Source organism: Camelus dromedarius, chromosome 3 (genome assembly GCF_036321535.1).
Source record: "Camelus dromedarius isolate mCamDro1 chromosome 3, mCamDro1.pat, whole genome shotgun sequence".
Lineage (NCBI taxonomy): Eukaryota > Metazoa > Chordata > Mammalia > Artiodactyla > Camelidae > Camelus > Camelus dromedarius.
Window position 1 is genome coordinate 105141845 of NC_087438.1, and position 12238 is coordinate 105154082.

General features: G+C 50.4%; 1 protein-coding gene across 1 annotated transcript in view; it reads left to right on the forward strand.

Annotated features, from left to right (window-relative positions):
• Nucleotides 1-12238, forward strand: part of ABLIM3 (actin binding LIM protein family member 3) — a 106364-nt gene that overhangs the window by 56393 nt on the left and 37733 nt on the right. The window contains exons 6-7 of the mRNA XM_064484429.1: nt 3872-3998; nt 7788-7881. Of these exons, the coding sequence (XP_064340499.1) occupies nt 3872-3998; nt 7788-7881 (221 nt within the window). The remainder of the gene's footprint in view (nt 1-3871; nt 3999-7787; nt 7882-12238) is intronic.

Consider the following 12238-nt stretch of genomic DNA (forward strand, 5'->3'; position numbering starts at 1 on the left):
ATGAAGAACATATCATGGAAAAGGAAAAAGGAGGAGGAAACATTTGGTGTATTTTTGAGCAACAGGAGTTTGAGGTTTCATCCCTGGACGGTGAATAAAGACATTCTGGAAAAGCAGGAGCAGTATCTACTCAAAGAAGATGAAGAAGAAGACTTAGGAACTGTCAAGAGGAAAGAATCATGTTACTTATTGGAGGCAGAAGAGATGTTTCCTCACAGACCTCACTGAGAAGAACCAGGAGCAGAAACGGCGTCACTGTCATCCCACCATCAGGACTACCATCACCACCACCACCACCATCATTACCACCATCTCCACAGTCACCACCACCACCGTCATTACCACCATCAGGACTACCATCATCATCACCACCACCATCATTACCACCATCTCTACAATCACCATCACCACCACCATCATTTCCACCATCTCCACAATCACCACCACCAACTCCACCAGCACCATCACCATCACCGTAAGTACCACTATCATCACCACCTCCACCAGCACCATCCCCATCACCAGCACTACCGTTAGGCACCACTGCTAACACTGAATGACTGTTCCTATTGCCAGCACAGACCTCACTGAGAAGAATAAGCAGCAGCATCACCATCACCACCAAAACCACCGCCATCGCGACCGCTAACACTGACTGACCGTTACTGTTGTCAGGCGCTACACCGTGTTTTCCATGTATGACATCTCATTTGATGGTTACAACAACTCTGAGAGAGATAAGAGTAATTGTTTTTACATGAGGAAACAGATTCAGAGAGCATACATGACTTGCCCAGAGTCACACAGATGACGGTCATGGACCTGGAATGTGAGCCCAGGCAGTCTGGCTTTGGAGTCTTTCCCTTAACGCACCCCGTTCCAGAGACATGACTTGCTAATAGGAAGGGTCCTGTCTTCCTGGCTTAGTTGCTTAAAACAAGAGGGGAGCTTGCTATGACTCACCAGCCCACCCATTTTTGATCTAAGTGGAATGAATGACAGTCCAAAAAAACTAAAAATAGCTGTCTGGGGTCTTTAGAGACTCCAGTGAACTGAGGAATTTAGGGGGAACAGGTGGTGGCGGCATACTTCCTGCCAGCTGAAGGTTGTAATTTTGGAATACAGGGGAACGTATGAGGAATGGAGCGGACGGCTGGTTCTGCAGAATCCAGCTTGGGACAGGGTGTGGTTTTCCTGACCCTACTTATTACATCAGACCCATGGGCTCCAGGATGGGGAGCCTGAGGCTCCACCAGTGGCCAAGAGTGAAAGTTGGAAGAAGAAGGAGAAAAAGGTCCTGGTCAATGTGAAGCCAGTACAGCCAGGGGACCAGCAGTGTAACATGGAAAGAAAAACCACCTGGAGAAGTTGTCTCAGAATTTTCAGGACTCCGCAGGCCTTCCCTACATCAGGACTATTGCTTCTGACCTCAGATCAGAAATGAGATAATGCACAGAGTGTGGGTTAAAAACCTGAGAACTTGAAATAACAATGATAACAAGCACTTGTTGGGTACACACGTGCCAAGCACTGTGCTGAGTCCTTCCAGTCCTTACTTCAGTCTATCTTCACGCCTGTGTTGTGAGGGAAATACTCAGATAAGGAAGCTGAGCATTCACGGTCATACAGCCGGGAGGCTGGGGAGCTGGGATTCTCATCTCAGCCAGCCTCTCTCCGCTCACCCTCTCCTCTCAGCCCACCCTCTCGCACTACACTGTACCATCTCCTAAACTTCAACTAAGGTGCCAGCTCATCTTAGATGTATCAGTGCAGCTTGGAAGAGATGGGATTCATCCCTCGAATGTGGTCACAGAGGCTGCAGCTCTTCACAGAAGGTTTACTGGAGGGATCGACAGGGGTGCTGGTGGCCAGCCCTGTGTCTATCCCCGTGGAATCTGCAAGTGAGTCTGCTCAGTGACTGACCGTGTCAGACAAGGAGTGTAAGGAGTAAGTGAAGTGTAAGGAGTCGAGGGAAAGAAGGAAACCTTAGCTGTCGTTAATACGTGAAGAAACTGTCGTGTGGGGAAAGAGGTAGATTACTCTTGGCTGCACAAAAGGGAGAGCATCACAAGGAGTCAGGTCTCAGCTCCATATGAAAAAGACAGTCTCACCTGTCTGAAGGCAAAGCGGACTTCCTCAAGATGGGGCGAGCTGCCCACCCTCTGCCCCTGCAGAGGAAGGTGCCCACCTGCTGAGAGTGCTATGGATTCCTGCATTGGGTGGGACGTTGACCCAATGCTCCATGATCTCTGAGCTCCTATGGAGTCACTTACCCCTATCGAGGAGGCCCACAGTGACACAAGTTCAGCATTTGTGGCCTGGAAAGCTGGACCAGATGCCTGAGCCCTCGGGGTTTTCTATACTGAACATGCATGAGTCACTTCAGATGCCTGTCTGTCTATAAAAGAGGAGGGGGGTACCTGACCTCTCTAAACTCTGACATTCTAAAGACTGTGATTATTGGGGTGGAGTGAGGGTAGACATATTCCTGGAGAAAAGAAAGGAAAATAATTAATTCTAAAACTGTTCCCCCTGCTCCCGTTTGAAAGTTTGGAGCTTGAAGCGTTTTGCAGTGGGCGACCTTCCTGCCACCAGCTTGCACTAAGGGATGTTAGAAAAGCACTGTGCAGCCAAGAGGTGGGTAGTGCAGGGACTGCCTGCACACACGCTTCATCAGGGCCCAGAGCCTCCCCACCGCCTGCTGGGCACGCCGCCTTCCTAGACGCAAGGACCCATCATCTCCTCTCCCAAGACTGGCTCCCAGCTGGATGTGAGAGCTTCGGCCAGCCTCTCCCAGCTTGATATGCTGTCTCTTCTCCCCACTGCTTCCAAGCGTGCATTTGCCTTTGGTGCCAAGAAGGAGGCTCGTCCTCTGGTAAACTTTGCCCCATGACCCTTTCCTCCTCCAAAGTGAGACATCCTGTCGGCTAGGCCTGAATTCCCAGCATCTCCCAAGTACCTTGGATGCTGCCTCCATTTCCTACCCCTCCCAAGACATTGAGCAACAGGCAGACTTTGCTCCCCCGCCCCCACCATTCTGTTCACCCCAGTGCATGGCCCTGGGTGACAGGGATGGAGAGCGAAGGCACCTTTCTGTTCTGGATCAGTCTCATCAGACTCTGTAACCCTTGCTACTTGGGGAGGCAGATGTTTGGTATATACCACGTTGGGGTGGGGGTGCACGTGGTAAATTCTGTCCTTTGCCCAGGTGCTCTAAGGCCTGCTCTTTTGTGCTCAGTCAGCAGATGTGCTGTGAATTCTTACTGTGTGCCGAGCATAGTGCTGGACGAGAGAATAGACTTAACCCCAACACACACAAATCATAGATGCGGCCCTTGCAGTGTTTGCCTGAGCGAACAAGCCTAATGGTGAGGGAAAATAGATCCTAAGCCTGACTGCTGGAGCGAGGCTTCTCAAACTCTGCTGGGCTTGGAGATCTTGATAAAAGTCAGTCGGTCTGGGTGGGGCCTGCAGCGCTGCACATTTGTGAGCTCCCGGCTGATACTGATGCCGCAGGTCCCCAGGTCACGGAGAGCAGCATGAGCTCAGTTAGAACTTGAGGGCAGGCCAGAGCAGTGCACGGCCCGCTCTGGATGAACCGTGGTCATGATGAGCAGCAGGGAACTTTCTGGAGGAAACTTGGGAGGTCCTTCTTTCTGCCTCACACCGGAACCTCTGGTCTAGAGGCCAGGCCTCCACTGGCCTTTCCCTCACCTGTGCAGAGTCTCTGGACAGATGCCAGTGCCAGGGTAGGGGCTGTTGTGGGGAAAGCTGGCGTTCAGGGAGGGGTTTCTTGGCTCGGGTGTGTGATGAGGGCGGGGGTCAAGGGGCGCGGGGTGCTTTGCTCAGCGGCGTCCTCCTGTCTTTGCAGACTGTGCCGGGTGCAAGGAGGAGATCAAGCATGGCCAGTCGCTCCTGGCGCTGGACAAGCAGTGGCACGTCAGCTGCTTCAAATGCCAGACCTGCAGCGTCATCCTCACCGGGGAATACATCAGCAAGTGGGTCTCTCTGCCTCCCCTCCCCCGGCCTGGGCCTCTGCATTCTGCCAGGCCTGGCTGCCTGCGGCCTTGCCTGACTCTCCAACAGTGTCTCCATCCAGTCACCGCACTCTGGCCACACACAGCCCCTCACCCACCTCGGGCCCACACTCGGTGCTTCCTCTGCCTGAGATGCTCTCCCCCTTCTGCACATGCTCACTGCTTCCTTCTTTCTGCTCTCGGGTCCCACACCCTCTCCCCGGAGGTGGCCTCCTACCACCTCTTACGACCTCCAGGCCCCCAACACTGGCCCTCCCAGTGGCCCTCATTCTGCGCATTCATTTCCTTCGTACAGGCCAGCACCATTGACAGTTACATGTTTATCCATGCTCACTTTGTAATAATGATAATCACACTAGCTACCATTTATGGAGTTCTTATTACGTACAAGGAATGTACTAATTGCTGTGTTCAAGTTATCACATTAAACCCCACGACTACTCCTGTGAAATATCTATCTCTATTTGAAAAGCTGTGGAAACTGAGTCTCAAGTACCTTGTTCCAGTAATTATATTTAGTGTCTGTCCTTGCCGGGGAGGGACTATATTTAATTCACTGCTGCCTTTAGCACAATGCCTGACCCATGGTCAATAATACAGTTGTCGAATGAATTGAGATAAGAGATGATGGACACACAGCTATGAGGAGAGAGGGCCCAGCCCCCACTGACCTGCACACTGAGCACTAGGCAAGCTCCCCTTGCTGCCAGGCCCTCGTGACCACATTTACACACTCAAGTACCTAAAAGAAATTAGGTCCGCAGGCTCTCAGAGCTTTGACACTTTATGACCCAGATGCTTTCTAGGTGTCACTCTCTGGCCCGATGCTAGGACGTCGCGAGCATGTAAAGTTGTAGCACACGTGGTTTCTGCTGTCAAGAAATAAGGGTGATGAGCTATATACATAAAAATGTATGACTCTAGGGGATACGTGATTGGGAGCTCAAGGGAGTTCTGTTCTTTAGGACTTTCAATCATAAGTGACAGAAAACCCAACTCAAACTCCCTTAAAAGCAAAAATGGGAGTTTATTGACTCATGGAAATGAGAAGACCAGAGGCGTGCTGGCTTCTGGTGTGGCTGAAACCAGGGACTTGAAGATGCCATTAGCACTTCAGAAGTCTGCCCCTCTCTTCTCCCTCTCTCTCCTCATCTCTCTCTCTCCCCGTCTTACTCTCCTTCCCTCCCTCTCTTTCTCTCTCAGCTCTGCCTTCCTCTGTGTTTGATTCATTTTGAAGCAGGCCTACCCAAGGTGATAGCAAAGATGATCACTAGCAACTCCAGGCTTTCATTTTATCCGCTTCACAAGCCTGGCAGAGAGAGAGGTGCCTCTTCCCTAAGAACTCCAGCAAAAGTCCCACAGCTGCCCCTGATTTGGCCACTGCTGGTCACATGCCGATTCTTGGCCAGTCACTGGCCAGGAGGATCTGAGCCCTTGAGCCAGAGAGCAGCCCTTTGTGAGCCCCTTGTAACTACAAGTGGGCAGGGGTGGTTCCCAGGAAACCTCAGGCCAGGTACTGCTGCCGGCGGAAGGGGAGGTAGACACTGGCCAGACAGCACTCCTGTCAGGGGTCTAAGCGAAGGGCTGTGACTGTTCAAAGAAAGGAGTGATCACTTGTAGCTAGCAGGAAGTTGAATCTGGGGTATGTGAGCGCTTTATGCAGTCTGGTGGTATTTGGGCTGGACCTTGAAAAGGTGTATGTAGTTTGAAAATGTAGCTTGTAGGCAGAATGGCCAGCCTGGGCAGAACAGGAGGTGCCGGACACATCCATCCTGTTTGCTGGAACTCAGGCACGTGCACAGGTGAAGCAGGGTCCAAGGCTGTGAAGGTGACCTGAGGTCCCAGCACCGAGAGCTTTGAATGCCATGTTAGTGGGAGTTTGGCATGCGCTTCTGTGCCTGCCAAGTAAGGAGTGCCCTTGGTGAGTCACCAGCCAGGAGCTCTTGACTCTGTGAGCCTAAGTCCGAATTCTCTAGGGGAGTTAGTGTTTGTTCCTCTCAAGTAGACACAGCCCAGATTGCCAGCCATGCCTCGGGCCTCTGTGGCCTGGCTCCGGGCTCTTCATCCGTCTGCCAGCAGATTGGCAGGTGCTCAGAGGCGCTGGCTCTGGCGTTGATGCCTGGGTGAGAAGCCCAGTCCACAAGACCCTGGCAAGAGACTTAACTTCTCCAAGTCTCAGTTTCCTCATTTACAAAAACAGGGCTAAGAGGAAGATCCACCTCACAGGTGTGTGTAAAGGCTTAGAGATCTGTGCTTTGTACCTAATCACTACTCAGTAAATGTTCGTTTTTACCATCTGCCTCTTTAGAATCATGTATATTACAAATTCTGCAAGGCCTCACCACCTTCATGGGTCCACGTGAGGAGGTGTTGGCATTTAGACCCAAATTTTGCTGGCTTATTTGTACCTATCTCCTGACAAATGGTTTTATCTTCCTGCAGGGTCACCCACAGGGTGTGGGAGGGTTGTGGGTGGGGCAGGCTTGTCTCGTGGACCCGCAAACAAGTCTCCCCTCCTGACTTTGCTGGGCACAGGTCCTCACTGCCTTCAGGAAACACTGACTGTCCTGCTGCCCAGGGTGGGCTCCCAGCAGTCCCCACATGGCAGCAACTTGGAGATGGAGCAATGATACGCCTTTTCTTTAGGGCTCTCTGTGTGTAAGCGAGTTCTATTGCCCCCAAAAGATGTCGTCAGCATTTTAGAGAGATGTGGTCAGACCTAGTCCTTAGAGCTAGGCAGGGCCCGAGCTGGGCTGAGGTCTCTGCTGCCCCCAACCAACTCCACGTTGGCCCCAAACAGCCTCCTTAAAGTCCCCTCTCAGCAGTCGTGGGGATTCCTCTAGCTGCCATCTGCCGTGTGTGCGTACAGGCTGGGACTCACTGGAGCCATGTCCAGCCTGGTGAGAAACCAGACCGTCTGGGTTTGAACCAACTCTAGGTCATCCACATTGGGTTTCCTCATCCACATGTGGATCATTCCAACCTTGTAGGGCTGCTGTAAGGATTAAATGAAATAACCTATATAAAACACCATCAGAGAGCCTGGCACAGACCGAGCAGTACGTATCAGTAGTCACTGGCAGTAGAGGGTAGTGTAAGAATAACTAACAGTAATCTTGTCCCTGCCCAGTAAGTTATAAGCACTGGACAAGAATGGAGCACCTAGCAGGTCGTCGGGGAGGCTCCTGTTTTCTGCTGATCCAGGAGCACGATCAGATGATTCTTTCAGTACGGGTGAAGTGTTCTGTTAGAAGCCCTTAAGGATGTGCAAAAAAATCCATCATACTGATGACCTCCTGGAAGGGAAACAGGGAGAGGCTGAGCAGAGGGTGAAGACTTTTCCCTTTGTGCCTTTGCAATGTGCCAAATGCAAAGATTACCTATTCTAAATAAAATAAATGTTTTTTTTAATGATTATTTTAAAAGAGCCCTTTGGGGTAAAGGGCAGAGAGCAGGTCTGGAGAATTTGTGGGGAGGGAGAAGAACGAGAGTGGAAAAGGGATACTCACGGCCAGTGGTTCCCAGGCCTGCTCGGGGGGTTGGCCAAGACGCAGATTCAGGGGCTCCCTTCCCAGGAACTGTCTGATTTTGTAAAGCTTGAGAGGTGTCCAGGGAGTTGGCATCTTTAATGGCTCTCTGAGCGCTTCTGATCTTGGCCCAATCGCAGTTGGCTACAGGCCTGGGATGCCTTACGTGGCACCCCCGTGGACCCCCCTAACTTCCTCTTCCTGTGTGGATTTCCTCTTGCAGGGACGGCGTTCCATACTGCGAGTCTGACTACCACTCCCAGTTTGGCATTAAATGTGAGACTTGTGACCGGTACATCAGCGGCAGGGTCTTAGAGGTGAGTGGGTACAAGTAACTGTGAAGATGTTTGAGCAGGTTGGCTTGTGACTCCAAAAAGTCATCACTGAGGAAGAAGAAAGTCACCCTACACCCCTTTTTCCATAGCCTCCACCTCCCTGCTTTCTCTACCCCAATTTAGCTTGCTACATGACCTTGAACAGATAACCTTGCCTCTCTGGGTACCCCCAAAATGAGAGGCTGGACAAAATGACTCCTTGCTTAGAAAATGCTGTGTTGGGAATATCAGTTGCTTTTCTGGATTCAGACCCAGAGAGATTACTGGTGAGTGACAATCATGATTTTCTTCCCAGCCCTGCCTAAAGCCATTTGTTTTTTAAGCATTTGGTAATGCACTGATTTAAGAACCAGTTTGTCTAGCATCCTGCTCCCTAAGCCCTTCTTTGGCTGGTCCATCACCATGGCAACAGCTTTCCTCTGCCTCTGATGCACAGTTCGCTCTGCCAGTGACAGACAACCTGCAGCACCTTTTCTGAACCCCTGCCTGAGCCCCTGTCCACTAGCCTTCCTGGACTTTCCCCCCACCCACTGTGGGCCCAGGAAGCTTTCTTCATGCTTTGGGACCACTCACCTTCAGGAATCAGAAAACAGGAAAGAGTTTGGTGCAAATGAAAACCAGTAGCCTAAGAGTAGAAACAGTTGCGTGCTAATATTAACTCAGTTGCTAACTCATGCTCAGATTTGGGGTGAATATCTTTGCCTTTCTAAGCCTGAGTTTCCTTATCTGACAATGGCTGGGAGACAGCAGACTGGGTCAAGTCTTAAAAGCAGAATCATTAATTCTGACAAATCTGGCCAATTAGTCATGGTTACCTGGAGTCAGCACTGTGTTGAGAAGGATTCTACAGCCGCATCTGGGTGCAGCAGGAGAGAATGTAGAAACCAGGAAAGGACTAACCGAAGAGATGCACTGAAGCTGAGCCTCAGGATGAGAAGGAAGCTGTCATGTGAGGAGCTAGAGGAAGAATGAGCTTGACCCTTTCAGGGAACAGAGAAAAAGGCTGGTGTGGCTGAATTCTATAAATCGGGGCTGGGGGAGGATGAGTGTGTCTTAAAGGCCATATCATATAAATCTCTGTAGACCTGTCTAGGAGTTTGCAGTTTATAGCAAGGACAGTGGAAAGCCATTGGAGAGTTCTAAACCAAAGAGCAACATTATAAGATAATGTTTTTAAAAGGTTGTAGGGAATCAGAGAGAATAAGATAAAGAAATGCACAGAGTTGATAAACCATCAAGCATTTCCAGGGAGCGGGAGCAGCAGGAGTGCAGGGTAGAGGATGAGGCATGAAACAGGAGCACAGGAAGGGTTTGGGCCCCTGTTTCTGAGGGCCCGATACCAGGGTGAGGAGTTTGTAATTCACTGAGCAACAGGGGGTTGTGGAAAGACCAGATGGAAGTGACCTGCTTTGAGCTACACCTTATGGAGGGTAAGAGGCTTAATTTAGAGGAAAGAAACTAGAAGTGGGAGACCAGCGCGGAGGCCATGGCCTCTCAGGAAGGGCTCAGGAGGTGTAGTGGCAAGGGAAGGGGCAGTCACCTTGTCTACAACACTGTGGGAGTAGAAGTCCAGCAGCTTTGCAACCGGGGCAACTTGTAGACGTGACCATCAAAGGGGAAGGGGCCAAAAGTTGAACCCAAGTGTCAAGCCAGGGTGAGAGAAAGCCTGGTGTTGCCATCTGCAGAACTGAAGTTGGCAGGGAGAGGAGCTGATCTGGACAGAAACATACCCATTTCCCTTTGGGATGGAGTGTGACTGAAATTCCCACAAGGTTTCAAGAGCAGCAAGCATGTGGATCAGAGCTCAGGCCTGGAGGGAGCAATCTCAAAAATGCTAGGATTTGAATAATAGCACCGTGGGACTTGTCAGGATTTCCGAGAGAGAGAGAAGTGGGCTAAAGGCAGCCTTGAGGAGTGGCTGCTTACAGGTGGCAGGAGACTGAGAAGTTGTCAGAGAAAGAGGGGGAGCAGTCAAGGATATGGGGGAAGATTGGGGAGGGTGACGAGAGGACAGAGCTTCTGAAATGGTGGCAAGGTCATCGGAGTGTTGGGCAGATTCTGCAGAGCAGTTAGGGATATGCAGGCTGAGGAAAGGCTGTAGGGTGTGGGGCAAGGTCACCTTCAGGAGGACCATTTGTTGAGTCTGCAGGATTGTGGGCAAGCGGCATCCACACTGTAGTGGGGTGAAGGGTCAGTGGCATGAGAGGTCATAAAAGCAGACTTTGCTTTCAAGAAGGAAGAGACTTCAGTTACACGCAGGGCCACAAATAAGAATGGATCCCAGCATTCCCAAGCTGTTCTGAGCTGTGGTGGCTGACTTTTCCCCACGTGTTACCGTCATTTAGCATCGTGGGAGCCTCCTCTTCTTGGACAGCTGTGGTTACTGGGTTTCAAGTGATTCCATTTGCACGAGGCTCCATTAGCATCTTGGATGTATTGATTTTTTTTCCCCCTTGTTGCTGGGAGAGACTTTAGCAATCAAGTAGTTCATCCTCCTCGTTTTACAGATGAGAAAATTGAGCCCCAAGATATGTGGTGCTTTTCCAAGGTCTCTCTCTCTCACACACACACACACACACACACACACACACACACACACACACACACACACACACACACACACACACACACACACACACACACACACACACACATTATTTCTGGTGGAGACTGAGCTGAAATCTAGGCTCCCGTCTCCCACACGGATGCTGACAGCTCTCAGCTACTCAGGGGCCTTTGAGGTGGTGTGATGTCATGGAAATACACAGTTGGAGTGAAACAGACTTGGATTCCAGTTTTACCATTTCCAGCCATGAAACCTTAAGCAAGTCACTTTCTTGGCATCCTAGAGGCCTTATCTATCGATGGAGGATACAGCTGTTTCTTAACTCCTAATAGAGATCTCAGTGGGAAATAAGAGAAAAAAAATATATATGTTTCTGCCCCTGGTTCCTGGCACAGAACTCTTAAAACACTTCTGACTTCCTAAGCAATAAGAGCACTTGGAGCATCTTTTGTTCTACTTTTTGGTCTTTGATCCCGTTTCCTGAACACAGAGCTCCTAAATCCCTTGGAATTTCCTGGGTGGTGGGAGCATCTTTTCTTCTAATGGGATGATCCTGGACGGACTCCTGGATGGGGGCTGGTCACCGGAAAGATCAAGTCACTATTAGAAGCTTGGAACTTTCAGCCCTACCCCCATCCTCCAGGAAGGAGAGAGGGCCTAGAAACTGAGTTAATGATGGATCCTGCCTATGCAAGGAAGCCTCCATAAATATCCCTAAAGCACAGGGTTCGGTGAGCTTCCAGGTGGGTGAATACGCAGAGGTTCTGGGTGAGTGGTGCACAGCGAGAGGGCCTGGGTGCTCTGTCCCTTCCCGCATGCCTTGCACCTCTTCTGTCTGAATGTTCATCTCTATCCTTTATCATATCCTTTTATGATATTTCAGTAGACATAACTGTTTTCCAGAGTTGTGTGAGCCATTCTAGCAAATTTTTAAGCCCAAGTTGGGGATCATAGGATCCCCAGTTTCTAGCTGGTCATGCAGAGGTACAGGTGACAACCTGGGACTTAGAGTTGGGATCTGAAGTGTTGGTGGAAGGAGACAGTCTTGTGGGTCTGAGCCCTTAACCTGTGGGGTCTGACCCCTTCTCCATGTGGAGAGTCAGAATTGAGATAAATTATAGGACACCCAGCTGGTGTCACAGAGAATTGGTTGGTGTTGAGGGGGCGGGAAAAAGCCCACACATCTGGTCAGCAGTGCTGTGAGTGTGGTAGTAGCGTGACAGTAAGGGACACACGGGAGTGTGTGCTTGCTTTACAAACAGTCAGGACTCTGTTGCTTGCAAGTGCAGAAACTCCTCAAATGGCTTGGACCAAGAAGGAAATTCAGCTCCCGTAATAAAAAACCCAGAAGTAGTTCTTGCTTCAGGCACTGCTGGACCCAGTGCCCAAACGAATATGTTTGGAATATCTTGCCATCTTGGCTCCACTTTCTTCTGTGTTCCTTTATTTTGAGGAAGGTTCTCCTCCATGATGGGGAAATTGGACACCTTCAGGCTTACATCCTAGCCGCCAGCATTTCCAATGGGAGGAGAGTGTCTCTTTTCTAATAGCTCAGCAAACATCCTGGGACTGGCTGATCTCGCTAATCTCAGGCCCATCTCCAAACCAGTAGCCGTGACTATAGAGTTGAAGTAACTTACTGGTAGGGGCAGCCCTGCTTGACGCAGACTGACAGAGGGAATGAGTCGTCCCACCCAGGAAAGGCTTGTTGCTTTTTCTAAAAGAAGGAGGAAGGATGTTGACCAGGCCAGAACAACAGTCACCTACTATAGG